General features: G+C 44.8%; 1 protein-coding gene across 3 annotated transcripts in view; it reads right to left on the minus strand.

The window, feature by feature from the left end:
• Nucleotides 1–26,256, minus strand: part of LOC139229690 (carnitine O-acetyltransferase-like) — a 61,460-nt gene that overhangs the window by 4,849 nt on the left and 30,355 nt on the right. For 2 of the 3 annotated variants that reach the window (XM_070861212.1, XM_070861213.1), the window contains 2 exons: nt 12,031–12,093; nt 8,010–8,147 (listed from right to left, as the gene is read on the minus strand). In XM_070861212.1, the coding sequence (XP_070717313.1) occupies nt 8,010–8,147; nt 12,031–12,093 (201 nt within the window). The remainder of the gene's footprint in view (nt 1–8,009; nt 8,148–12,030; nt 12,094–26,256) is intronic. The other variant, XM_070861215.1, reaches the window with a different exon arrangement.

Raw genomic sequence — 26,256 nt, forward strand, 5'->3', positions numbered from 1 at the left:
ACATATTGGTCTAGAAAACCATCCCTTATGCATTCCAGGAAATCCTCCTCCACCATATTGCTTCCAGTTTGGCTAGCCCAATCTATGTGCATATTAAAGTCACCCATTATAACTGCTGTACAGTAGACACCTCAAGTCACAGGAGAAATACCACCGACGATATCTCCGCAAGATCCTACAAATCCCCTGGGAGGACAGATCCACCAACGTCCAGGCCAACATCCCCAGCACTGAAGCACTGACTACACTTGATCAGCTCTGCTGGGCAGGCCACATAGTTCGCATGCCAGACACGAGACTCCCAAAGCAAGCGCTCTACTCGGAACTCCTTCACAGCAAACGAGCCAAAGGAGAGCAGCGGAAATGTTACAAGGACACCCTCAAAGCCTCCCTGATAAAGTGAAACATCCCCAGTGACACTTGGGAGTCTCTGGCCAAAGACCGTCCTAAGTGGAGGAAGTGCATCCGGGAAGGCGGTGAGTACCTCGAGTCTCGTCGTCGAGAGCATGCAGAAATCATGCGCAGGCAACGGAAGGAGCATGCGGCAATCCAGTCCCACCCACTCCTTCCCTCGAAGACTGTTTGTCCCACCTGTGACAGAGATTGTGGTTCTCGTATTGGACTGTACAGCCACCTGAGAACTCATGTTAAGAGCGGAAGCAAGTCTTCCTCGATTCCGAGGGACTGCCTATGATGATGATGATCATCATCACTTTCAGTGTTTCTCCAGTTCAATTTCAGAGATAATTTTAACTTTATCTGTTGTATGAAATAGTGTGATCCTACAGTGGCTCAAATGGATGACTAATATTTAAATACTCTTGCCTCCTATTCTGTACATTTTCCTCAGATTTTGCAAATTCTCCTTCCATGACTCATTTGGTCGAACTCTCTCCTGCAAAATTAAAACGTTGTGGGTTCAAGTCCCATCCCAAATAATTTAGGCTGACAATGCTGTCTATCTCAGTGTCATTACCAAGGGAGTGCCTGTTGGAGATGCTGTCCTTTAGATGAGATGTTAAACCGAGGCTTCATCTGCCTGTTCATCATCAACAGATTCATCTTATTTGCTATTTGTGAGACCTGCCCATTTTCATTTACGTAACAGTAACAAGAACACAAGAAATAGGAGCAGGAGTAGGCCATTTGACCCCTCGAGCCTGCTCCGCCATTTAATAAGTACATGGCTGATCTGATCATGGACACAGTTCCACTTTCCTGCCCGCTCCCCATAACCCCTTATCGCTCAAAAATCTGTCTATCTCCGCCTTAAATATATTCAATGACCCAGCCTCCACAGCTCTCTGGGGCAGAGAATTCCATAGATATACAACCCTCCGAGAAAATAAATTCCTCCTTATCTCAGTTTTAAAGGCAGCCTCTTATTCTGAGACTATGCCCCTAGTTTTAGTTTCTCCTATGACTGGAAATATCCTCTCTGCATCCAACTTGTCCAGCCCTCTCATCTTAAGTTTCAATAAGATCACCTCTCATTCTTCTGAATTCCATTGAATATAAGCCCAACCTACTCAACCTATCTTTATAAGTCAATCCCATTATCTCTGGAATCAACCTAGTGAACCTCCTCTGAACAGCCTCCGATGCAAGTATATCCTTCCTTAAATACGGAGAGCAAAACTGCACGCAGTACTCCAGGTGTGGCCTTACCAATACCCTGGACAGTTATAGCAGGACTTCTCTGCTTTTATACTGTATCCCCCTTGCCATAAAGGCTAACATTCTATTTGCTTTCCTGATTACTTGCTGTACTACATACTAACTTTTTGTGTTTCATGCACAAGAACTCCCAGATCCCTCTGTACGAAAGAACTTTGCAATTTTTCTCCATTTAAATTATAATTTGCTTTTCTATTTTTTTCTGCTAAAGTGGAGAACCTCACATTTTCTGAGGTTTAATTTTAACCATATGACATTAGACATGTAACTGGATGATGCATTTGAACCAAACATTAAGACGGATTGCAAAAGTTTCTATAGATATGTAAAGAGAAAAAGGTTAGTAAAGACAAACGTAGGTCCCCTGCAGTCAGAATCAGGGGAAGTCATAACGGGGAACAAAGAAATGGCGGACCAATTGAACAAGTACTTTGGTTCGGTATTCACTGAGGAGGACACAAACAACCTTCCGGATATAAAAGGGGTCGGAGGGTCTAGTAAGGAGGAGGAACTGAGGGAAATCCTTATTAGTTGGGAAATTGTGTTGGGGAAATTGATGGGATTGAAGGCCGATAAATCCCCAGGGCCTGATGGACTGCATCCCAGAGTACTTAAGGAGGTGGCCTTGGAAATAGTGGATGCATTGACAGTCATTTTCCAACATTCCATTGACTCTGGATCAGTTCCTATGGAGTGGAGGGTAGCCAATGTAACCCCACTTTTTAAAAAAGGAGGGAAGAGAGAAAACAGGGAATTATAGACCGGTCAGCCTGACATCGGTAGTGGGTAAAATGATGGAATCAATTATTAAGGATGTCATAGCAGTGCATCTGGAAAGAGGTAATATGATAGGTCCAAGTCAGCATGGATTTGTGAAAGGGAAATCATGCTTGACAAATCTTCTGGAATTTTTTGAGGATGTTTCCAGTAGAGTGGACAATGGAGAACCAGTTGATGTGGTATATTTGGACTTTCAGAAGGCTTTCGACAAGGTCCCACACAAGAGATTAATGTGCAAAGTTAAAGCACATGGAATTGGGGGTAGTGTGCTGACATGGATTGAGAACTGGTTGTCAGACAGGAAGCAAAGAGTAGGAGTAAATGGGGACTTTTCAGAATGGCAGGCAGTGACTAGTGGGATACCACAAGGTTCTGTGCTGGGGCTCCAGCTGTTTACACTGTACATTAATGATTTAGATGAGGGGATTAAATGTAGTATCTCCAAATTTGCGGATGACACTAAGTTGGGTGGCAGTGTGAGCTGCGAGGAGGATGCTATGAGGCTGCAGAGCGACTTGGATAGGTTAGGTGAGTGGGCAAATGCATGGCAGATGAAGTATAATGTGGATAAATGTGAGGTTATCCACTTTGGTGGTAAAAACAGAGAGACAGACTATTATCTGAATGGTGACAGATTAGGAAAAGGGGAGGTGCAACGAGACCTGGGTGTCATGGTACATCAGTCATTGAAGGTTAGCATGCAGGTACAGCAGGCGGTTAAGAAAGCAAATGGCATGTTGGCCTTCATAGCGAGGGGATTTGAGTACAGGGGCAGGGAGTTGTTGCTACAGTTGTACAGGACCTTGGTGAGGCCACACCTGGAGTATTGTGTACAGTTTTGGTCTCCTAACCTGAGGAAGGACATTCTTGCTATTGAGGGAGTGCAGCGAAGGTTCACCAGACTGATTCCCGGGATGGCGGGACTGACCTATCAAGAAATACTGGATCAACTGGGCTTGTATTCACTGGAGTTCAGAAGAATGAGAGGGGATCTCATAGAAACGTTTAAAATTCTGACGGGGTTAGACAGGTTCGATGCAGGAAGAATGTTCCCAATGTTGGGGAAGTCCAGAACCAGGGGACACAGTCTAAGGATAAGGGGGAAGCCATTGAGGACCGAGATGAGGAGGAATTTCTTCACCCAGAGAGTGGTGAACCTGTGGAATTCTCTACCACAGAAAGTTGTTGAGGCCAATTCACTAAATATATTCAAAAGGGAGTTAGATGAAGTCCTTACTACTAGGGGAATCAAGGGGTATGGTGAGAAAGCAGGAATGGGATACTGAAGTTGCATGTTCAGCCATGAACTCATTGAATGGCGGTGCAGGCTAGAAGGGCCGAATGGCCTACTCCTGCACCTATTTTCTATGTTTCTATGTTTCTATCTCAAAGCGCTTTACATACAAGTATTGCTTTGGACACTTTAGGAACAAATAGCAAAGAAATAACAGGGAACAAATGAAAACAGGTTTGTCTTTTCATGAATAGGGTATTCTATTCATCAACAGAATCTGGTTAAGTTTTTATTTCATTCGTTCCTGGCATGTGGGCGTTCCAGGGCAATGCAGACATTGCAATCAGGGAGGAGGAGTATAAAAGATCAGATGAAATAAATGTAGTGAGAGAGGAAGTATTAAGGAGTTTAGCAGCTTTGAAAGTGGATAAATCCCCAGGTCCAAATGAAATGTAAATACAGAAAATGCTGGAAATCTCAGCGGCCCAGGCAGCATCTTTGGAGAGAAAAATAGAGTTACCCGTTTCAGGTCGACGACCCTTCGTCAGAACTGGCGAATGTTCGAAAAGAACACATTCTTAGAAGCACTGAAGGGGTGGTGGGGGGGGGGGGGGGGCGGTGGGTGGAAGAAAGAATTAAAAGGGAAGGTCTGTGATAGGGTGGAAGGCAGGAGAGATTAGAGAGATAAAAGGGATGATGGGCCAAATTGAAATGGTAATGGCCGGAGTTAGAAAAGGGTTAGTCTAGATAGGGTGTGAATGGCGGAATAATGACCAGCTGCCATTGGAGACAAAGAGGGGGAAAAAAACATAAGCTCGAGGGGGAGTGTGGGGGAAGGGAGCCAAAGATAGGCAGAGGTTATGCTCTGAAATTATTGAACTCGATGCTGAGTCCAGAAGGCTGTAATTGGCCTTAACGAAAGATGAGGTGCTGTTCCTCGAGCTTGCGTTGAGTTCCATTGGAACAGTGCAGGAGTCCGGTGTCAAGTGGGAGGGAAGTGGAGAATTAAAGTGACAGGAAAGCGGAAGCTCAGGGTCACAATTACGGACTTAACCGAGGTGTTCCACAAAGCTGTCACCCAATCTGTGCTTGGTCTCCCCAATGTAGAGGAGACCACTTTGTGAGCAGCGAATACAGTATACTAAATTGAAAGAAGTACAAGTAAATCGCTGTTTCACCTGGAAGGAGTATTTGGGGCCCATGGATAGTGGGAAGGGAGGAGATAAAAGGGCAGATGTTGCATCTCCTGCGCTTGCACGGGAAGGTGCCGTGGGAAGGGGAGGGGGTGACTGCGGAATGGACCAGGGTGTTAGGAGGGAGCGGATGAAATGTATCGCAGGCTGTTAAGAGAAGCAAAAGAGGAAATAGCAGAGACTCTGACCATCATTTTCCAATCCACTCTGGCTACAGGTGTGCCGGGGGACAGGAGGACTGTTAACATTGTGTCTTTGTTTAAAAAGGGATTAGACGGAGTAATTACACGCCAATCATCGTGGTAGGAAAATTATTGGAAAAGATTCTGAGGGACAGGATAAATCTTCATTTAGAAAGGCATGGATTTGTTAAGGGAAGGTCGTATCTGACTAACTTGATTGAATTTTTTGAGGAGATAACAAGGAGGGTCGATGAGAACAGTGCAGATGATGTAATGTATATGGATTTCAGGAAGTCTTTTGATAAGGTACCGCATGGCAGACTGGTCACGAAAGTAAAAGCCCATGGGATCCAAGGGAAAGTGGCAAGTTGAATCCAAAATTGGCTCAGAAGCAGGAAGCAAAGGGTAATGGTTGCTAGGTGTTTTTATGACTGTAAAGCTGTTTCCAGTGGGGTTCATTACCAGGTCTTTTAAAAAAAAAATTTATAAACATTTAAAAAATCCACGCACAGGCATCTTCCACCCTTCAACATGTAGCTTGGACCTGGAATATCAGGTCCCCCTTTGAAACACCTGTGAACTCATCCCTTTTTGATGAGGAAGCAAGTCATCCTCGATATGAGGGACCACCTAGGAAGAAGATTACCAGGTTCCTTGCTTTTTGTGTTATATAGCAATGATTTAGACTTGAATATAGGGGGTATGATTGAGAAGTTTGCAGTTGATACAAAAATTGGCTGTGTGGTTGATAATGAAGAAGAAAGCTGCAGACTGCAGGAAGATCTCAATGAACTGGTCAGGTGGGCAGAACAGTGACAAATGGAATTCAATCCAGAGACATGTGAGGAAATGCATTTGAGGAGGGCTAGGCTAACAAGGCAATGGAATACACAATAAATGATAGGATACTGAGAAGTGTAGAGGAACAAAGGGATCTTGGAGTGCATGTCCAGATCCCTGAAGGTAGCAGACTAGGTAGATAAGGTGGTTAAGAAGGCATACGGAATACATGCCTTTATTAACTGAGGCACAGAATATAAGAGCAGGGAGGTTATGCTTGAACTGTATAAAACACTAGTTAGGCCACAGCTGGAGTACTGCATGCAGTTCTGGTCACCACATTACAAGAAAGATGTGACTGCACTAAAGAGGGTGCAGAGGAGACTTATGAGGATGTTGCCTGGACTGGAGAATTTTGGCTATGAGGAAAGATTGGATAGGCTGGATTTGTTTTCTTTGGAACAGAGAAGGCTGAGGGGAGACCTGATTGAGGTGTATAAAATTATAAGGGGCCTAGATAAAGTGGATAGGAAGGACCTGTTTCCCTTAGCAGAGGGGTCAATACACAGGGGAAATAGATTTAAAGTAATTGGTCGGAGGTTTAGAGGGGAATTGAGGGGAAACCTTTTCACCAGAGAGTGGTGGGGGTCTGGAACTCACTGCCTGAAAGGGTGGTCGAGGCAGAAACCCTCACTACATTTAAAAAATACTTGGATATGCACTTGAAGTGCCGTAACCTATAAGGCTGCGGACCAAGAGCTGGAAAGTGGGATTAGGCTGGATAGCGCTTGGTCGGCCGGCGCGGACACAATGGGCTGAATTGGCCTCCTTCCGTGCTGTAAATTTCTATGATTCTATGATAAGATGGTGGTCATACGCCTTCTTGAACCACCAAAGTTTGTGTGGTGAAAGTACTCCCACAATGCTGTTAGGGACGGAGTTCCTGGATTTTGACCCAGCAATGATGGAGGAACGGCAATATATTTCCAAGTCTGGATGGCGTGTGACTTGGAGGGGAAATTGCAAGTTGTGATGTTCGCATCTGCCTGCCGCCCTTGTCTTTCTCGGTGGTAGAAGTTGCAAGTTTGGGAGGTGCCACTGAAGAAGCCTTGGCGAGTTGCTGCCGTGCATCTTGTAGATGGTACACACTGCATCCACAGTGCGCCGGTGGTATAGGGAGTGAATGTTTAAGGTGGTGGATGGGGTGCCAATCAAGCGGGCTGCTTTATCCTGCTTTATCGCACTTCTTGAATGTTGGAGCTGCACTCATCCAGGCAAGTGGAGAATATTCCATCGCACTCCTGACTTTTGCCTTTTCCAAGGCATCACGCCACTGGCAGGACCTTACACACAGCTACACATATCAGAAAACCGTGGGCACACTACCCTCAATGGGTACTGGCTGTGTGAGAGACCTTATTGCTGGTCAAGACCTTCGAATATGAGACAAATGAAGAATACTTTGGAGTATGGTAATCTCATTGTGGATTCAGGTGGTGCTATAAATGCCAGCATGGAATTGTCATTATTTCCTATGCCCTGCCCTTCAAGAGCCTCCAGTGTGTTGCCACAGCAAAAGAGGTGGAACGGCTTTGGGAGTCAGGAGGTGAGACAATCTGTGTTCAATTTATGCTCAATTCCAGTGTGCTCATTGTAGGAATTTAGCTTAGGCATATTAGTCAGTGTGCAAAAAGTAGCACCAAAAATAAATTAAACCTCATAATGTTTAACTAGAAATTAAATTATGAGCTGTCATTTAACATAACCACAAGGATCCTCAAACACGACTACATTTTATGGGCCCATGTTCATTTAAATCTATTTTTCATTTGCAATTAGATATGTTCTCCTAAAGTACAATACATATGATTTATGAATCACATTCAAATGATCATCAGATCAGATTGCCTCAAAAAGCTTGAATATATAGAAGGGTAAATTTTCCAAGGCACCACACCACTGACAGGACCTTGCAAACAGCTACACATTTCAGAAAACCATGCGCACGCTACCTACAATTGTTCTATAGGCACTGGCTGTGTGTGAGACCCTATTGCTGGTTCAGGACCTTCAAAAATGAGACAATGAATAATATCTGGAAGTGGCTGCTGTAAGCACCAGCACTGAAGGCGTCATTATTTCCTGTGCCCAGCTTAGACGTACCTGCCCTGTCGAGAGCCTCCAGTGCGTTGCCACAGCAAAAGAGGTGTCCATGAAGATCTCCGGCACACTCAGACCTTCTTCAATAGCCTGCAGCTTTAGGCCCAGCAAGTGCCTGTCAATTGCCATTCCTTTAAGTGCCTGTGAAAAAAATAAAACAAGTTTATAATTTTAAAGAAAAACATTCTGTAAAAATTCCTAGGATAGTTAATGAGCGCTCACTGCTTATCCAGTTATCTGTATAATGCCAGGTCTAATAATAGCCCCATATCACACAACTAGACACTTGAACTACAAAGTGTGTTAAACCATCTTAAGCACGACTCTTTTCATCAACTATCACCTATACTTCAATAGCGTAGGTCAAGTTCCACTTGTAACATTCTTTGATACAATAACGAGGTTTAATTAAAGTCACATGGCTGTGCACAAGACTTAAATGCTAACCAACACCCCCAATGATAATGGGAAAAGAGATTAGCAGCTATAATAGAAAAACATAGAAAATAGGTGCAGGAGTAGGCCCTTCGGCCCTTCGGCCCTTCGAGCCTGCACCGCCACTCAATGAGTTCATGGCTGAACATGCAACTTCAGTACCCCATTCTTGCTTTCTCGCCATACCCCTTGATCCCCCGAGTAGTAAGGACTACATCTAACTCCTTTTTGAATATATTTAGTGAATTGGCCTCAACAACTTTCTGTGGTAGAGAATTCCACAGGTTCACCACTCTCTGGGTGAAGAAGTTTCTCCTCATCTCGGTCCTAAATGGCTTACCCCTTATCCTTAGACTGTGACCCCTGGTTCTGGACTTCCCCAACATTGGGAACATTCTTCCTGCATCTAACCCGTCTAAACCTGTCAGAATTTTAAACGTTTCTATGAGATCCCCTCTCGTTCTTCTGAACTCCAGTGAATACAAGCCCAGTTGATCCAGTCTTTCTTGATAGGTCAGTCCCACCATCCCGGGAATCAGTCTGGTGAACTTCGCTGCACTCCCTCAATAGCAAGAATGTCCTTCCTCAAGTTAGGAGACAAAAACTGTACACAATACTCCAGGTGTGGCCTCACCAAAGCCCTGTACAACTGTAGTAACACCTCCCTGCCCCTGTACTCAAATCACCTCGCTATGAAGGCCAACATGCCATTTGCTTTCTTAACCGCCTGCTGTACCTGCATGCCAACCTTCGATGACTGATGTACCATGACACCCAGGTCTCGTTGCACCTCCCCTTTTCCTAATTTGTCACCATTCAGATAATAGTCTGTCTGTCTGTTTTTACCACCAAAGTGGATAACCTCACATTTATCCACATTATACTTCATCTGCCATGCATTTGCCCACTCACCTAACCTATCCAAGTCACTCTGCAGCCTCATAGCATCCTCCTCGCAGCTCACACTGCCACCCAACTTAGTGTCATCCGCAAATTTGGAGAAACTACATTTAATCCCCTCGTCTAAATCATTAATGTACAATGTAAACAGCTGGGGCCCCAGCACAGAACCTTGCGGTACCCCACTAGTCACTGCCTGGCATTCTGAAAAGTACCCATTTACTCCTACTCTTTGCTTCCTGTCTGCCAACCAGTTCTCAATCCACGTCAGCACACTACCCCCAATCCCATGTGCTTTAACTTTGCACATTAATCTCTTGTGTGGGACCTTCTCGAAAGCCTTCTGAAAGTCCAAATACACTACATCAACTGGTTCTCCCTTGTCCACTCTACTGGAAACATCCTCAAAAACTTCCAGAAGATTTGTCAAGCATGATTTCCCTTTCACAAATCCATGCTGACTTGGACCTATCATGTCACCTCTTTCCATATGCGCTGCAATGACATCCTTAATAATTGATTCCATCATTTTACCCACTACCGATGTCAGGCTGACCGGTCTATAATTCCCTGATTTCTCTTTCCCTCCTTTTTTAAAAAGTGGGGTTACATTGGCTACCCTCAACTCCATAGGAACTGATCCAGAGTCTAGGGAATGTTGGAAAATGACTGTCAATGCATCTGCTATTTCCAAGGCCACCTCCTTAAGTACTCTGGGATGCAGTCCATCAGGCCCTTGGGGATTTATCGGCCTTCAATCCCATCAATTTCCCGACTAATAACTAATAAGGATTTCCCTTAGTTAATAGTATACATATAATACTTATGCCCATTCTGCAAGTTTATTAATGTCCTCCTGTAATTTGTTGCAGTTCTCCTCAGTATTGACTCGCCCCCAATTTGGTGTCGTCGGCAAATTTAGAGATTGCGTTTTTGATTCCATTGTCTAAATCGTTAATATAAATTGTGAACAACAGTGGTCCCAGCACTGACCCGTGTGCAACGCCACTACCCGCCTTCTGCCACCTTTTACCCCTACTTGTCTTGAAACCAGCTAGCTATCCATTCTGCTACTTGTCACCTGACTCCGCATTCTATGACCTTATTCATCAGACTATTATGGGGTACCTTATCGAAGGCCTTTTGAAAATCTAGATAAATTACATCTAACTGTACTGCATTACCATTGTCTACTCTCGCTGTTACCTCATCAAAATATTCACTGAGGTTGGTCAAACAAGACTTTCCTTTTTTAAATTTGACTCTTCGTTATTATATTTTGGGTTTTTAGATGTTCTTCTATTTTCTCCTTTAATAGGGATTCCATTATTTTTCCCACCACCGATGTTAAGCTGACTGGTCTATAATTCCCTGGCCATATTCTATCCCCCTTCTTAAATATAGGTATTACGTTAGCTACCCCTCAGTGCTCTGGCATTAGACCTTTTTCTAACGAATTATTAAATATGTGTAGTAAGGCCTCTGCTATCTCTTCCCTAGCTTCTTTTAAAATGCATGGATGCAATCTATCCGGACCAGGGCTTTTATCCTCTGTGTTTGATTAGTTTATTTAATATATCCCCTCTTTTTATTTTAAATGTACTTATCTCATTACTAATCTCTTCATCCAATGTTAGTCCACCTGTTCTATCTCCCTAGTAAATACTGAAGCAAAATAATTATTTAATATTTCTGCCATCTCTCTATCGTTCCCTGTGGTATTATCCTGTCTATCCCTTAATGGTCCTATTCCCATCCCAACCGTCCTTTTTTCATTGACGTGCCTGTAAAATATTTTACTATTTTGTTTTATGTTCCTTCAGAATTTAAATTCATAGTTCATCTTTGCCTTCCTAATTGTTTTTGACTTCTCTCATCTTTTCGTATTCTCCCGCATCATGCACTCCCCTGCTGTCTGTGTTGGATGTCGTTAAATTTCTGGTCAATGATGACCGCCAGGATGTTGATGTTGTGGGACTCGGCGATGCTAATGCTGTTGAATGTCAAGGGCGGTGGTTAGATGCACTCTTGTTAGAGATAGTTATTGCCTGGCATTTGTATGGAGCTAATGTTACTTGACACTTATCAGCCCAAGCTTGAATGTCGTCCAAGACTTGTTGCGTGCGGGCATCGTCTGTTTCATTATCCGAGGAGTTGCAAATGGCACTGAACACTGTGCAATCATCAGCAAGCATCCCCATTTCTGACCTTGTGATGGAGGGAAGGTCATTGATGAAGATGGTGGGGCCTACGACACTGCCCTGAGGAATACCTGCAGCAATGTCCTAGGGTTGAGATGGTTGTGGTTGTTGGAGGTCAACCATCTTCCTTTGTGCTAGGTATGACTCCAGCCAGTGTCAGAAATGTCATGTCCTGATCCCTTTTCTATCGCTTGCGATATTCTGACGGATATCTCAATCTATTTTCATTGAGCCTTAATTTTCTTCTCCCACAACTTTCATCAACTCTTTTCCCCCCTCTCCCACTCAATTCTATCTCAAGAAGTTCATAGATGAAACAATCTTTCCCAGTCCAGTAAGTTAATTGGTGTTTCTTTGGTCATTGGTTCTACCCTCTTGCAGCAAACTGGATCACAAAATAACAAGAAAGGTCAAACCAAGACCAGAACTGCACTGTAGTCAGATTTCACTGAATAGTTTGGAAACAGGTTTTCCAGATCTTCTCTTACCATGTCTGTGTAAGCACCATGGCAATCAATTGCTTTTTTCAATGCTGCTATCTTCTGGCCTGCCTGTTATTAGAGAAAAATAAAGTATGTAATGTCAATCATGGTGAACTGCATAATGTTAAGTGTACATTTGGAAAAATGTTGGCCGAGAAATCCCGGCCTCCTTGGGTCTGTATGGAGTGTGTATGGACCCGGGGAGGCATCGCAAAAGCCGGTTTTTAGCATACAATGCGCCTGCGCTGAAAACCGGCTTTTCCGATCTGTCAAGCTGCAGCTTGACAGATCCTCCGTATCTCGGGAGCGAGGACATTTACGAGGCCAAGATTGCGGTATTTACCCATATCTTGCCCAGCAAATGTCCTCAAAACTCTTGCGCCTGATAAAAGCAGGCGCATAGCCTACTTTTACAAGCATAAAGAGTTTTAAAACACACAAAAACATAATAAAATAAAATTTTGAAAAACACATTTATTGTTAAAAACCCTGCCCACTATGGTAAATTTATTTTAAACCATAATTTTAAAAACTTTTTTAAAAATTTGAATTTTTTTTTCTAAGACCAACTTTAATTTCAATAAATGTTAATTATTTGAGGTGTGTTTTTTATTTTTTATTGTGGTGTTTAGTGTGTTTGTTATTAATGAGAAAAAACAAACGAGAACTTGTAGATACCGAGTTCTCATTGCTACTAATGAGAATACTGTACCTGATTGGTTGTGCAGTCACATGTGACCACCTTCTGCATCCGAACCTCAAAGGACGGGAGCACGCTTCGCAGTGCGGGAAGAGAAAGCCTCCCTACCGGAATCTCAAGTTCCTCCGGGACCACTAGGTAAATTCGTAAAAATTCTCTGGTCGGAGGCGTTTGTCCAAAAGAAGCCTCTGACCCGGAATTTCAGGGCCGTTGATTTGCAATCATTTGTTGTGTAGCATGTTAGAGTAGATAAATTTCTCGTGTATATAGCACCCCTCACATGTGACAGGCAGAACTGCAAGTGATCTGTTTGACTCCCATCTGATTGGGCCAAAGCATCTTGGGTAATCCATTTAATGTTGGTGTTATTTCTCATCAGTCTTAAGATGCACTTGGGTCATTCATGATGTTCCTTCTTACTCATGGAATGTTGAAAATATTAGCTCTTTTAAAATTCTTAACAGTCTTAGAGGGTGAAATTGTCCCTTTTTGAGAGGCCTGTAAAGCCTCCGGGGCAAGACAGTTTTTGCCCTGGGGGGGGGGGGGAGCTGCCAACTCCCAGAAAATTGCCCGGGAGTTTGCAGAGGCGCTGTCACGGCAGCACCACGGCCTGTGGATAGCTTCCCGGACCTCCACACAACCGGCAATGCAGTCATCGATGTGTGTGGCGACCCCTTTCTGCCCCACAGGGGAAATTGCCTTGCAGCCCATGAGGCGGACGCAAGCGGGTGTCCACACCAGCTTCGCAGGTCGCAAAGCTGGCTGACATGTGCTCGCGGGGCGGATGTTAAAGGGAAGTCTCCAGTGCTCTGCGCTGCCATCTTAGTCTTTTTGCCGACTTTTGGGTTGGATAGCCAATCTGTTTTTTTCCATGGTCTGGGCCACCATCGTCCGTTTTGGGTGCTGGGCTGCTAGCCCGGTACCACGCTGCTCTGGTGGTCCAACGGAGGCCATCAGAGGCCTTGCAGAGTGCGCAGTGGCCCGCCCCTTTAAGCAAAGGGGAGGGGCATTGAAGCGCATCAGCGCTACACTGTGTATCCACATAGCGCTGCACAACTCGACCTGTTTGTGCTGCTGGAACCTCCCCTAAAGGAAATGGAGCGTGCGAGATTGCGCTGCACTTCCTTTGAGGGGCAGTATGCCCACTTCAGCAGCTGGGGCGGGACTTCCGCACTGGGTGCAGAAAGTCCCGTCCGAGCGGGTTACCGCCCCTAATCAGGATGCAGGGCAATTTCGCCCCCAAAATTTCTTAAATGTTCATTCAAGCTTGTGCAGTAATTCTAAACACAATCAAAAAGTTGGCGAAGTAACAGGTAAAGCCTCTGTACAAGAATCGATTATTCCTGTAGGCCATTATACTTTTGGGACTCAATTTTCAATTCATCCCATGCTGATAGAATTAAAATTTTGTTTTTATGGCAACTGAAAAAGTAGATCAGGTACTCCCAATGCAAAATGAGTTCATATATTCCCAAACCAGTTCCGAGTTGACCCCAAGCCTAGAGCACAAAATGGACCAAACTTTGACCAGATGGACAGAATGGGCCCAAGTTTCCACATGATTTGCGCCTGATTTTTTAGGAGCAACTGGTGGAGAACGGACTATCTTAGAAATCGCAATTCTCCACATTTTTTGTTTCTGCAGTTCGAGCCAGTTAGAACAGTTCCACTTTGGAACAGAATTTTTTCTTCAAAAGGGGGCGTGTCCGGCCACTGACGCCTGATTTCAAAGTTTCCACAGTGAAAACGTACTCCAAACTAACTTAGAATGGAGCAAGTGAAGATTTTTGTAGAACTGAAAAAAACCTTGTCTACACATTAAAAAATCAGGCGCAGGTTACAAATTAGGCGTCCAGAACGAGGTGGGGGGGGGGGGGGGGGAAGTCATTAAATTCTATAATAAATCCGTATTTATACTTCTACAAATATTAAACAAATAAATCCAACCTGAATAAAAATTTATAAGCAAAGAAAAGATTAAATAAACCATCTTCCTACCTGTGTGAAAGTGCTTCAGCCAGGGAGAATGCTGCAGGGTGGGGGGGGGGAAGGAGGCAGCCGTTCATTCCCGCGGGGGGGGGGGGAAAGCAGCCGTTCGTTGCCGCGGGGGGGGGGGGGGGGGGTGGGGGGGACGAGGGAGGGAGGGAGGGAGGAGGAAGCCGTTCGTTCCCGGGGGGTGGGGGAGGAGGGAAATGGCTGCCTCAACTTTGAGGCTTCCTGCAGCCTTCTCACTGCTGCAAGAAGCCTCAGTGCTGATGTGCTTTTATTAAAAAGTGTTCAAAAATTAAACAGCTACAAAGAACTACAAAAATGGCCGAGTGCCAATGTTTCCTTCACACTGCGCGTGTGCGGATGCTCCAACGCGCAGTGTTGCCGGCAGGAAAAAAACTAATTTAAATGGTACCCGCCCCCTCCCACTTACAAAATCGGCGCGAGTGTAGGCTCCGCCCCCCTGGGCGCCGCGCCAAGCAGACATGGAGCTGCAGGGCGCTCCAGAATCGCGCGTTTTTTTTCCGGCGCCTTTTTCGGCTCGAAAAACGGGCGCCCAGCTCAGAGGGGCGCCCGTTTTTTATCATGTGGAAACTTGGGCCCATAATGTGGGAAATCCAAAATTCACACGCGTACAACGGGAGTTGCACTTCTATGGTTGGAGCTAAATCATGTTGTGAGGCATTGCTCTAATTCAGGCCTTGATATATCTGGCCTGGCAATGCTTGATGTTGACACCATAGCCGATAATGGTCCATTCTCCCTCATTAGAACTTTTCACTTTTAAAAGCACGAAGAAATTCATATGTAGAGAAAGGCACTGTAGCTCTCATGGCGGATAGAGTCAGAATGTGAGGCAGGAAGCTGTGAAAATACTAAAGCAGAGCTTATTTTCCAAGGATTTGTAAGCTTCCAGAGGGCTGCACAAGTAATGAGCTCACTTCTACTTTGCCTATTTTTTCATTGATGTCATTTGTGAGTAAAGATATGTGCAGTTATACTTTGGTCATGATTTCATTACTAACAGCCAGGTGTTTGTACACAGGACAGCTATCACAATTTTTGTTGCCTATATATTTGTGTCCAGGAAATGTTTTGCCTAGTTCCTGGACTTTTCAGTTGAGATATAAAACCATAGTTTAATTCGGATTGATGCAGTTTGTAGCAAACACAGAATTGGAGAGGAGCTGGTCTGAAAATTCCACAGGAGTTCTCCCACCATAACTTCAGTGGGAAATCAGTGAACCTGCCAGAGAACCGTGTAAATGGCCATTGATGTTGTTCCTTTGGAGTTTTACTCAAGAGTTACGGTGAGTGAAGATCATGTTTGACTAACCGGATTACATTTTTTGAATAGGTAACCAGAAGGGTCGATGAGGGTAGTGCGTATGATGTGGTATATATGGACTTTAGCAAAGCTTTTGATAAGGTCCCACATGGCAGACTGGTCACAAAGGTAAAAGCCCATGGGATCCTGGGCAAAGTGGCAAGTTGTATCCAAAATTGGCTTTGAGGTACGAAGCAAAGGGTAATGATTGATGGCTGTTTTTGTGACTGGAAGGATGTTTCCAGGGAGGTTCCGCAGGGCTCAGTACTGGGTCCCTTGTTTTTCGTGGTATACATCAACGATCTAGATTTGAATATAGGGGGTATGACTAAGAAGTTTGCAGATGAAACTAAAATTGGCTGTGTGGTTGATAATGAAGAGGAAAGTCATGGACTGCAGGAGGATAGCAATCAACTGGTCAGGTGGGCAGAACAGTGGCAAATGGAATTTAATTTGGAGAAGTATTAGGTAATGCACTTGGGGAGAAAATAAGGAAAGGGTATACACTTTAAACAGTAGGCCACTTAGAAGTGTAGATGAACAAAGGGACCTTGGAGTGCTTGTCCACAGATCCCTGAAAGTAGCAGGCCAGGTGGATAAGGTGGTTATGAAGGCATACGGAATGCTTGCCTTTATTGGCCAAGGCATAAAATACAAGAGCAGGGAGGTTATGCTTAAATTGTATAATACTCTGGTTAGGCCACAGCTGGAATACTGCGTGCAGTTCTGGTCGCCGTATTATAAGAAGGACGTGATTGCACTGGAGAGGGTGCAGAGGAGATTTACGAGGATGCTGCCTGGAATGGAGAATCTTAGTTATGAGGACAGATTGGATCGGCTGGGATTGTTCTCCTTGGAACAAAAGAGGCGGAGAGGAGACCTCATTGAGGTGTATAAAATTTTGAGGGGCCTGGATATAGTGGATAGCAAGGACCTATTTCCCTTAGTGGTGGGGTGAATTACAAGAGAGAATAGTTTTAAAGCAGTTGGTAGAAGGTTTACAGGTGATTTGAGGGGAAGCTTCTTCACTGGTGGTCTGGAACTCACTGCCTGGAAGGGTGGTAGAGGCAGAAACTCACCACATCTAAAAGGTGCTTGGAAGGGCATTTGACATTTGATAAGGTGCCACATAAAAGGTTACTGCACAAGATAAAAGTTCACAGCGTTGGGGGTAATATATTAGCATGGATAGAGGATTGGCTAACTAACAGAAAACTGAGAGTCGGGATAAATGGTTCATTCTCTGGTTGGCAACCAGTAACTAGTGGGGTGACGCAGGGATCAGTGCTGGGATCCCAGCTATTTACAATCTATGTTAACAACTTGGAAGAAGGGACTGAGTGTAATGTAGCCAAGTTTGCTGATGATACAAAAATGGGAGGAAAAGCAATGCGTGAGGAGGACAGACATTGACATGCTAAGTAAGTGGGCAAAAATTTAGCAGATGGAGTATAATGTTGGAAAGTGTGAGGTCATACACATTGGCAGAAAAAAATCAAAGAGCAAGTTATTATTTAAATGGAGAAAGATTGCAAAGTGCCACAGTACAGCGGGACCTGGGGGGTACTTGTGCATGAAATGCAAAAGGATAGTATGCAGGTACAGCAAGTGATCAGGAAGGCCGATGGTATCTTGGCCTTTATTGCAAAGGGGATAGAGTATAAAAGCAGGGAAGTCTTGCTACAGCTATATAAGGTATTGGTGAGACCACACCTGGAATAATGCGTGCAGTTTTGGTTTCCATATTTACGAGGCAGTTCAGAGAAAGTTCACTAGGTTGATTCCGGGGATGAGGGATTTGACTTATGAGGAAAGGTTGAGTAGGTTGGGCCTCTACTCATTGGAATTCAGAAGAATGAGAGGTGATCTTATCGAAATGTATAAGATTATGAGGGGGCTTGACAAGGTGGATGCAGAGAGGATGTTTCCACTGATGGGGAGACTGGAACTAGAGAGCATGATCTTAGAAAAAGAGGCCACTCATTTAAAACAAATGAGGAGAAATTTCTTCCCTCAGAGGGTTGTAAATCTGTGGAGTTCGCTGCCTCAGAGAGTTGTGGAAGCTGGGACATTGAATAAATTTAAGACAGAAATAGACAAGTTTCTTAAACAATAAGGGGATAAGGGGTTATGGGAAGCGGGCGGGGAAGCAGAGCTGAGTCCATGATCAGATCAGCCATGATCTTATTGAATGGCCGAGCAGACTCGAGGGGCCGTATGGTCTACTCCTGTTATGTTCTTATTGAAGTGCTGTAACCTGCAGGGTTATGGACCTAGAGCTGGTAAGTGGGATTAGACTGGATAACCTCATGTTGCAATGTGCTGCAGTACAGACAGACCTGGGGGTCCTTGTGCATGAAACAGAAAAGGTATGGGTACTGTTGAGGAGATGACTCATCAGAGGAGAGCAGCAGCAGCCAAGTTCATGGCACCGTGGGTGGCTCTGCTGCACAGCAGGGCAGGAAAAAGAGTGGGAGAGCGATAGTGATAGGGAATTCAATTGTAAGGGGAATAGACAGACATTTCTGCGGCCTCAACCGAGACTCCAGGATGGTATGTTGCCTCCCTGGTGCAAGGGTCAAGGATGTCTCAGAGCTGGTGCAGGACATTTTGAAGAGGGAGGGTAAACAGCCAGTTGTCATGGTGCATATAAGTACCAACGATATAGGAAAAAAAAACGGGATGCGGTCCTACAAGACGAATTTGGGAGCTAGAAGCTAAATTAAAAAGTAGGACGTCAAAAGTAGTAATCTCAGGATTGCTACCAGTGCCACGTGCTAATCAGAGTAGGAATCGCAGGATAGCTCAGATGAATAGGTGGCGTGAGGAGTGGTACAGAAGGGAGGGATTCAAATTCCTGGGGCATTGGAATCAGTTCTGGGGAAGGTGGGACCAGTACAAACCGGAGGGTCTGCATCTGGGCAGGACCGGAATCAATGTCCGAGGGGGAGTGTTTGCGAGTGCTGTTGGGGAGGGGTTAAACTAATACGGCAGGGGGATGGGAACCTATGCAGAGAGACAAAGGGGAATAAAATGGAGGCAGAAGCAAAAGATAGAAAGAAGAAAAGTAAAAGTGGAGGGCAGAGAAACCCAAGGCAAAAAGGGCCACATTACAGCAAAATTCTAAAGGGACAAATGCTGTTAGAAAGACAAGCCTGAAGGCTCTGTGCCTCAATGCGAGGAGTATTCACAATAAGGTGGACGAATTAACTGCGTAGATAGCAGTTAACAGATATGATGTAATTGGCATCACGGGGACATGGCTCCAGGGTGACTAAGGCTGAGAACTCAACATTCAGGAAGGATAGACAGAAAGGAAAAGGAGGTGAGGTGGCGTTGCTGGTTAAAGAGGAAAATAATGCAATAGTAAGGAAGGACATTAGCTTGGATGATGTGGAATCGGTATGGGTGCAGTTACGGAATACCAAAGGGCAGAAAACGGTACTGGGAGTTGTGTACAGACCACCAAACAGTAGTAGTGAGGTTGGGGACAACATCAAACAAGAAATTAGGGATGCGTGCATAGAAACATAGAAAATAGGTGCAGGAGCAGGCCATTAGAGCCCTTCTAGCCTGCACCGCCATTCAATGAGTTCATGGCTGAACATGAAACTTCAGTACCCCCTTCCTGCTTTCTCGCCATAACCCTTGATCCCCCCGAGTAGTAAGGACTTCATCTAACTCCCTTTTGAATATATTTAGTGAATTGGCCTCAACGACTTTCTGTGGTAGAGAATTCCACAGGTTCACCACTCTCTGGGTGAAGAAGTTTCTCCTCATCTCAGTCCTAAATGGCTTACCCCTTATCCTCAGACTGTGACCCCTGGTTCTGGACTTCCCCAACATTGGGAACATTCTTCCTGCATCTAACCTGTCTAAACCCGTCAGAATTTTAAACGTTTCTATGAGGTCCCCTCTCATTCTTCTGAACTCCAGTGAATACAAGCCCAGTTGATCCAGTCTTTCTTCATAGGTCAGTCCCGCCATCCCGGGAATCAGTCTGGTGAATCTTCGCTGCACTCCCTCAATAGCAAGAATGTCCTTCCTCAAGTTAGGAGACCAAAACTGTACACAATACTCCAGGTGTGGCCTCACCAAGGCCCTGTACAACTGTAGCAACACCTCCCTGCCCCTGTACTCAAATCCCCTCGCTATGAAGGCCAACATGCCATTTGCTTTCTTAACCGCCTGCTGTACCTGCATGCTAACCTTCAATGACTGATGTACCATGACACCCAGGTCTCGTTGCACCTTCCCTTTTCCTAATCTGTCACCATTCAGATAATAGTCTGTCTCTCTGTTTTTACCACCAAAGTGGATAACCTCACATTTATCCACATTATACTTCATCTGCCATGCATTTGCCCACTCACCTAACCTATCCAAGTCACTCTGCAGCCTAATAGCATCCTCCTCGCAGCTCACACTGCCACCCAACTTAGTGTCATCCGCAAATTTGGAGATACTGCATTTAATCCCCTCGTCTAAATCATTAATGTACAATGTAAACAGCTGGGGCCCCAGCACAGAACCTTGCGGCACCCCACTAGTCACTGCCTGCCATTCTGAAAAGTACCCGTTTACTCCTACTCTTTGCTTCCTGTCTGACAACCAGTTCTCAATCCACGTCAGCACACTACCCCCAATCCCATGTGCTTTAACTTTGCACATTAATCTCTTGTGTGGGACCTTGTCGAAAGCCTTCTGAAAGTCCAAATATACCACATCAACTGGTTCTCCTTTGTCCACTTTACTGGAAACATCCTCAAAAAATTCCAGAAGATTTGTCAAGCATGATTTCCCTTTCACAAATCCATGCTGACTTGGACCTATCATGTCACCATTTTCCAGATGCACTGCTATGACATCCTTAATAATTGATTCCATCATTTTACCCACTACTGAGGTCAGGCTGACCGGACTATAATTCCCTGTTTTCTCTCTCCCTCCTTTTTTAAAAAGTGGGGTTACATTGGCTACCCTCCACTCCATAGGAACTGATCCAGAGTCAATGGAATGTTGGAAAATGACTGTCAATGCATCCGCTATTTCCAAGGCCACCTCCTTAAGTACTCTGGGATGCAGTCCATCAGGCCCTGGGGAATTATCGGCCTTCAATCCCATCAATTTCCCCAACACAATTTCCCGACTAAGAAAGATTTCCCTCAGTTCCCCCTCCTTACTAGACCCTCTGACCCCTTTTATATCCGGAAGGTTGTTTGTATCCTCCTTAGTGAATACCGAACCAAAGTACTTGTTCAATTGGTCTGCCATTTCTTTATTCCCAGTTATGACTTCCCCTGATTCTGACTGCAGGGGACCTACGTTTGTCTTTACTAACCTTTTTCTCTTTACATACCTATAGAAACTTTTGCAATCCGTCTTACTGTTCCCTGCAAGCATCTTCTCGTACTCCATTTTCCCTGCCCTAATCAAACCCTTTGTCCTCCTCTGCTGAGTTCTAAATTTCTCCCAATCCCCAGGTTCGCTGCTATTTCTGGCCAATTTTTATGCCACTTCCTTGGCTTTAATATTATCCCTGATTTCCCGAGATAGCCACAGTTGAGCCACCTTCCCTTTTTTATTTTTACGCCAGACTGTAATGTACAATTGTTGTAATTCATCCATGCGGTCTCTAAATGTCTGCCATTGCCCATCCACAGTCAACCCCCTAAGTATCATTCGCCAATCTATCCTAGCCAATTCACGCCTCATGCCTTCAAAGTTACCCTTCTTTAAGTTCTGGACCATGGTCTCTGAATTTACTGTTTCATTCTCCATCCTAATGCAGAATTCCACCATATTATGGTCACTCTTCCCCAAGAGGCCTCGCACAATGAGACTGCTAATTAATCCTCTCTCATTACACAACACCCAGTCTAAGATGGCCTCCCCCCTAGTTGGTTCCTCAACATATTGGTCTAGAAAACCATCCCTTATGCACTCCAGGAAATCCTCCTCCACCGTATTGCTTCCAGTTTGGCTAGCCCAATCTATGTGCATATTAAAGTCACCCATTATAACTGCTACACCTTTATTGCATGCACCCCTAATTTCCTGTTTGATGCCCTCCCCAACATCCCTATTACTGTTTGGAGGTCTGTACACAACTCCCACTAACGTTTTTTGCCCTTTGGTGTTCTGCAGCTCTACCCATATAGAATCCACATCATCCAAGCTGATGTCTTTCCTAACTATTGCATTAATCTCCTCTTTAACCAGCAATGCTACCCAACCTCCTTTTCCTTTTATTCTATCCTTCCTGAATGTTGAATACCCCTGAATGTTGAGTTCCCAGCCCTGATCATCCTGGAGCCACGTCTCCGTAATCCCAATCACATCATATTTGTTAACATCTATTTGCACAATTAATTCATCCACCTTATTGCGGATACTCCTTGCATTAAGACACAAAGCCTTCAGGCTTGTTTTTTTAACACCCTTTGTCCTTTTAGAATTTTGCTGTACAGTGGTCCTTTTTGTTCTTTGCCTTGGGTTTCTTTGCCCTCCACTTTTCCTCATCTCCTTTCTGTTTTTTGCTTTTGCCTCCTTTTTGTTTCCCTCTGTCTCCCTGCATTGGTTCCCATCCCCCTGCCATATTAGTTTAAATCCTCCCCAACAGCACTAGCAAACACTCCCCCTAGGACATTGGTTCCGGTCCTGCCCAGGTGCAGACCGTCCGGTTTGTACTGGTCCCACCTCCCGCAGAACCGGTCCCAATGCCCCAGGAATTTGAATCCCTCCCTGCTGCACCACTGCTCAAGCCACGTATTCATCTGCGCTATCCTGCGATTCCTACTCTGACTATCACGTAGCACTGGTAGCAATCCCGAGATTACTACTTTTGAGGTCCTACTTTTTAATTTAGCTCCTAGCTCCTTAAATTCGTTTCGTAGGACCTCATCCCTTTTTTTACCTATGTCGTTGGTACCAATGTGCACCACGACAACTGGCTGTTCTCCCTCCCATTTCAGAATGTCCTGCACCCGCTCCGAGACATCCTTGACCCTTGCACCAGGGAGGCAACATACCATCCTGGAGTCTCGGTCGCGGCTGCAGAAATGCCTATCTATTCCCCTCACCATTGAATCCCCTATCACTATTGCTCTCCCACTCTTTTTCTTGCCCTCCTGTGCAGCAGAGCCAGCCACGGTGCCATGAACTTGGCTGCTGCTGCCCTCCCCTGATGAGTCATTCCCCTCAACAGTACTCAAAACGGTGTATCTGTTTTGCAGGGGGATGACCACAGGGGACCCCTGCACTACCTTCCTTGCACTACTCTTCCTGCAATAAAGGTACAGCAGTTATCATGGGCGACTTTAATTTACATATTGATTGGGCTAAGAATACTGGTAGCAATGCGGTGGAGGAGGATTTCCTGGAATGTATTAGGGATGGTTTGAGACCAATATGTCAAGGAGCCAACTAAGAGGGCTGGCCATCCTAGACTGGGTGATGTGTAATGAGAAAGGACTAATTAGCAATCTTGTTTTGCGAGGCCCCTTGGGGAAGAGTGACCATAATATGGGTAGAATTCTTTATTAAAATGGAGAGTGACACAGTTAATTGAGAGTCTAGGGTCCTGAACTTAAGGAAAGGTAACTTCGATGGTATGAGACGTGAATTGGCTGGAATAGACTGGCGAATGATACTTAAAGGGTTGACTGTGGATAGGCAATGGCAAACATTTAAAGATCACATGGATGAACTTCAACAATTGTACATCCTTGTCGGGAGTAAAAATAAAACGGGGAAGGTGGCTCAACCGTGGCTAACAAGGGAAATTAAGGGTAGTGTTAAATCCAAGGAAGAGGCAAATAAATTGGTCAGAAAATGCAGCAAACCTGAGGACTGGGAGAATTTTATAATACAGCAGAGGAGGACAAAGGGTTTAATTAGGAGGGGGAAAATAGAGTATGAGAGGAAGCTCGCTGGGAACATAAAAACTGACTGCAAAAGCTTCTATAGATATGTGAAGAGAAAAAGATTAGTGAAGACAAATGTAGGTCCCTTGCAGTCAGATTCAGGTGAATTTATAATGGGGAACAAAGAAATGACGGACCAGTTAAACAAATACTTTGGTTCTGTCTTCACAAAGGAAGACACAAATAACCTTCCGGAAATACTAAGGGACAGAGGATCGAGTGAGAAGGAGGAACTGAAGGAAATCCTTATTAGGTAGGAAATTGTGTTCGGGAAATTGATGGGATTGAAGGCCGATAAATTCCCTGGGCCTGATATTCTGCATCCCAGAGTACTTAAGGAAGTAGCCCTAGAAATAGTGGATGCATTGGTGATCATTTTCCAACAGTCTATCGACTCTAGATCAGTTCCTATGAACTGCAGAGTAGCTACTGTAACACCACTTTTTAAGAAGGGAGAGAGAGAGAAGGCGGGTAATTATAGACCGGTTAGCCTGACATCAGTCGTGGGGAAAATGTTGGAATCAGTTATTAAAGATGAAATAGCAGCACATTTGGAAAGCAGTGACAGGATCGGACCAAGTCAGCGTGGATTTATGAAAGGGAAATCCTGCTTGACAAATCTTCTAGAATTTTTTGAGGATGTAACTGGTAGAGTAGACAAGTGAGAACCAGTGGATGTGGTGTATTTGGACTTTCAAAAGGCTTTTGACAAGGTCCCACACAAGAGGTTGGTGTGCAAAATTAAAGCACATGGTATTGGGGGTAATGCATTGACATGGATAGAGAACTGGTTGGCAGACAGGAAGCAGAGAGTCGGGATAAACGGGTCCTTTTCAGAATGGCAGGCAGTGACTAGTGGGGTGCCGCAGGGCTCAGTGCTGGGACCCCAGCATTTTACAATATACATTAATGATCTGGATTAGGGAATTGAACGTAATATGTCCAAGTTTGCAGATGACACTAAGCTGGGTGGCGGTGTGAGCTGTGAGGAGGATGCTAAGAGGCTGCAGGGTGACTTGGACAGGTTAGGTGAGTGACAAACGAGTGGCAGATGCAGTATAATGTGGATAAATGTGAGGTTATCCATTTTGGGGGCAAAAACACGAAGGCAGAATATTTTCTGAATGGCGGCAGATTAGGAAAAGGGGAGGTGCAACGAGACCTGGGTGTCATGGTTCATCAGTCATTGAAAGTTGGCATGCAGGTACAGCAGGCAGTGAAGGCGGCAAATGGTATGTTGGCCTTCATAGCTAGGAGATTTGCAGGGAGGTCTTACTGCAGTTGTACAGGTCTTTAGGTGAGGCCTCACCCGGAATATTCTGTTCAGTTTTGGTCTTCTAATCTGAGGAAGGACGTTCTTGCTATTGAGGGAGTGCAGCAGATTCCCGGGTTCACCAGACTGATTCCCGGGATGGTAGGACTGACATATGAGGAGAGAAGGATCGATTGGACCTGTATTCACTGGAGTTTAGAAGAATGAGAGGAGATATCATAGAAATATATAAAATTCTGACGGGACTGGACAGGTTAGATGCAGGAAGAATGTTCCCTATGTTTGGGAAGTCCAGAACCGGGGACATAGTCTCAGGATAAGGAGTAAGCCATTTAGAACTGAGATGAGGAGAAACTTCTTCACTCAGAGAGTCTGGGTGGAATTCCCTACCACAGAATGTTGTTGATGCCAGTTCATTGCATATATTCAAGAGGGAGTTAGATATGGCCCTTACGGCTAAAGGGATCAAGGGGTATGGAGAGAAAGCAGGAAAGGGGTACTGAGGTGAATGATCAGCCATGATCTTATTGAATGGTGGTGCAGGCCCGAAGGGCCGAATGGCCTACTCCTGCACCTATTTTCTATGTTTTCTATGTTTCTAAGGTTAGTATGCAGGTACAGCAAGTAATCAGGAAGGCAAATGGAATGTTGGCCTTTATTGCAAGGGGGATAGAGTATAAAAGCAGAGAAGTCCTGCTACAACTGTACAGGGTATTGGTGAGGCCACACCTGGAGTACTGCGTACAGTTTTGATCTCCGTATTTAAGGAAGGATATACTTGCATTGGAGGCTGTTCAGAGAAGGTTCACTAGGTTGATTCCGGAGATGAGGGGTTTGACTTATGAGGAAAGGTTGAGTAGGAGTTCAGAAGAATGAGAGGTGATCTTATCGAAAAGTATAAGAGAATGAGGGGGCTCGGCAAGGTGGATGCAGAGAGGATATTTCCACTCATAGGGGAAACTAAAACTCGGGGACATAGTCTTAAAATAAGGGGCCACCCATTTAAAACTGAGATGAG

This window comes from Pristiophorus japonicus, chromosome 19 (genome assembly GCF_044704955.1).
Source record: "Pristiophorus japonicus isolate sPriJap1 chromosome 19, sPriJap1.hap1, whole genome shotgun sequence".
In the NCBI taxonomy this organism is placed as follows: Eukaryota; Metazoa; Chordata; class Chondrichthyes; family Pristiophoridae; genus Pristiophorus; species Pristiophorus japonicus.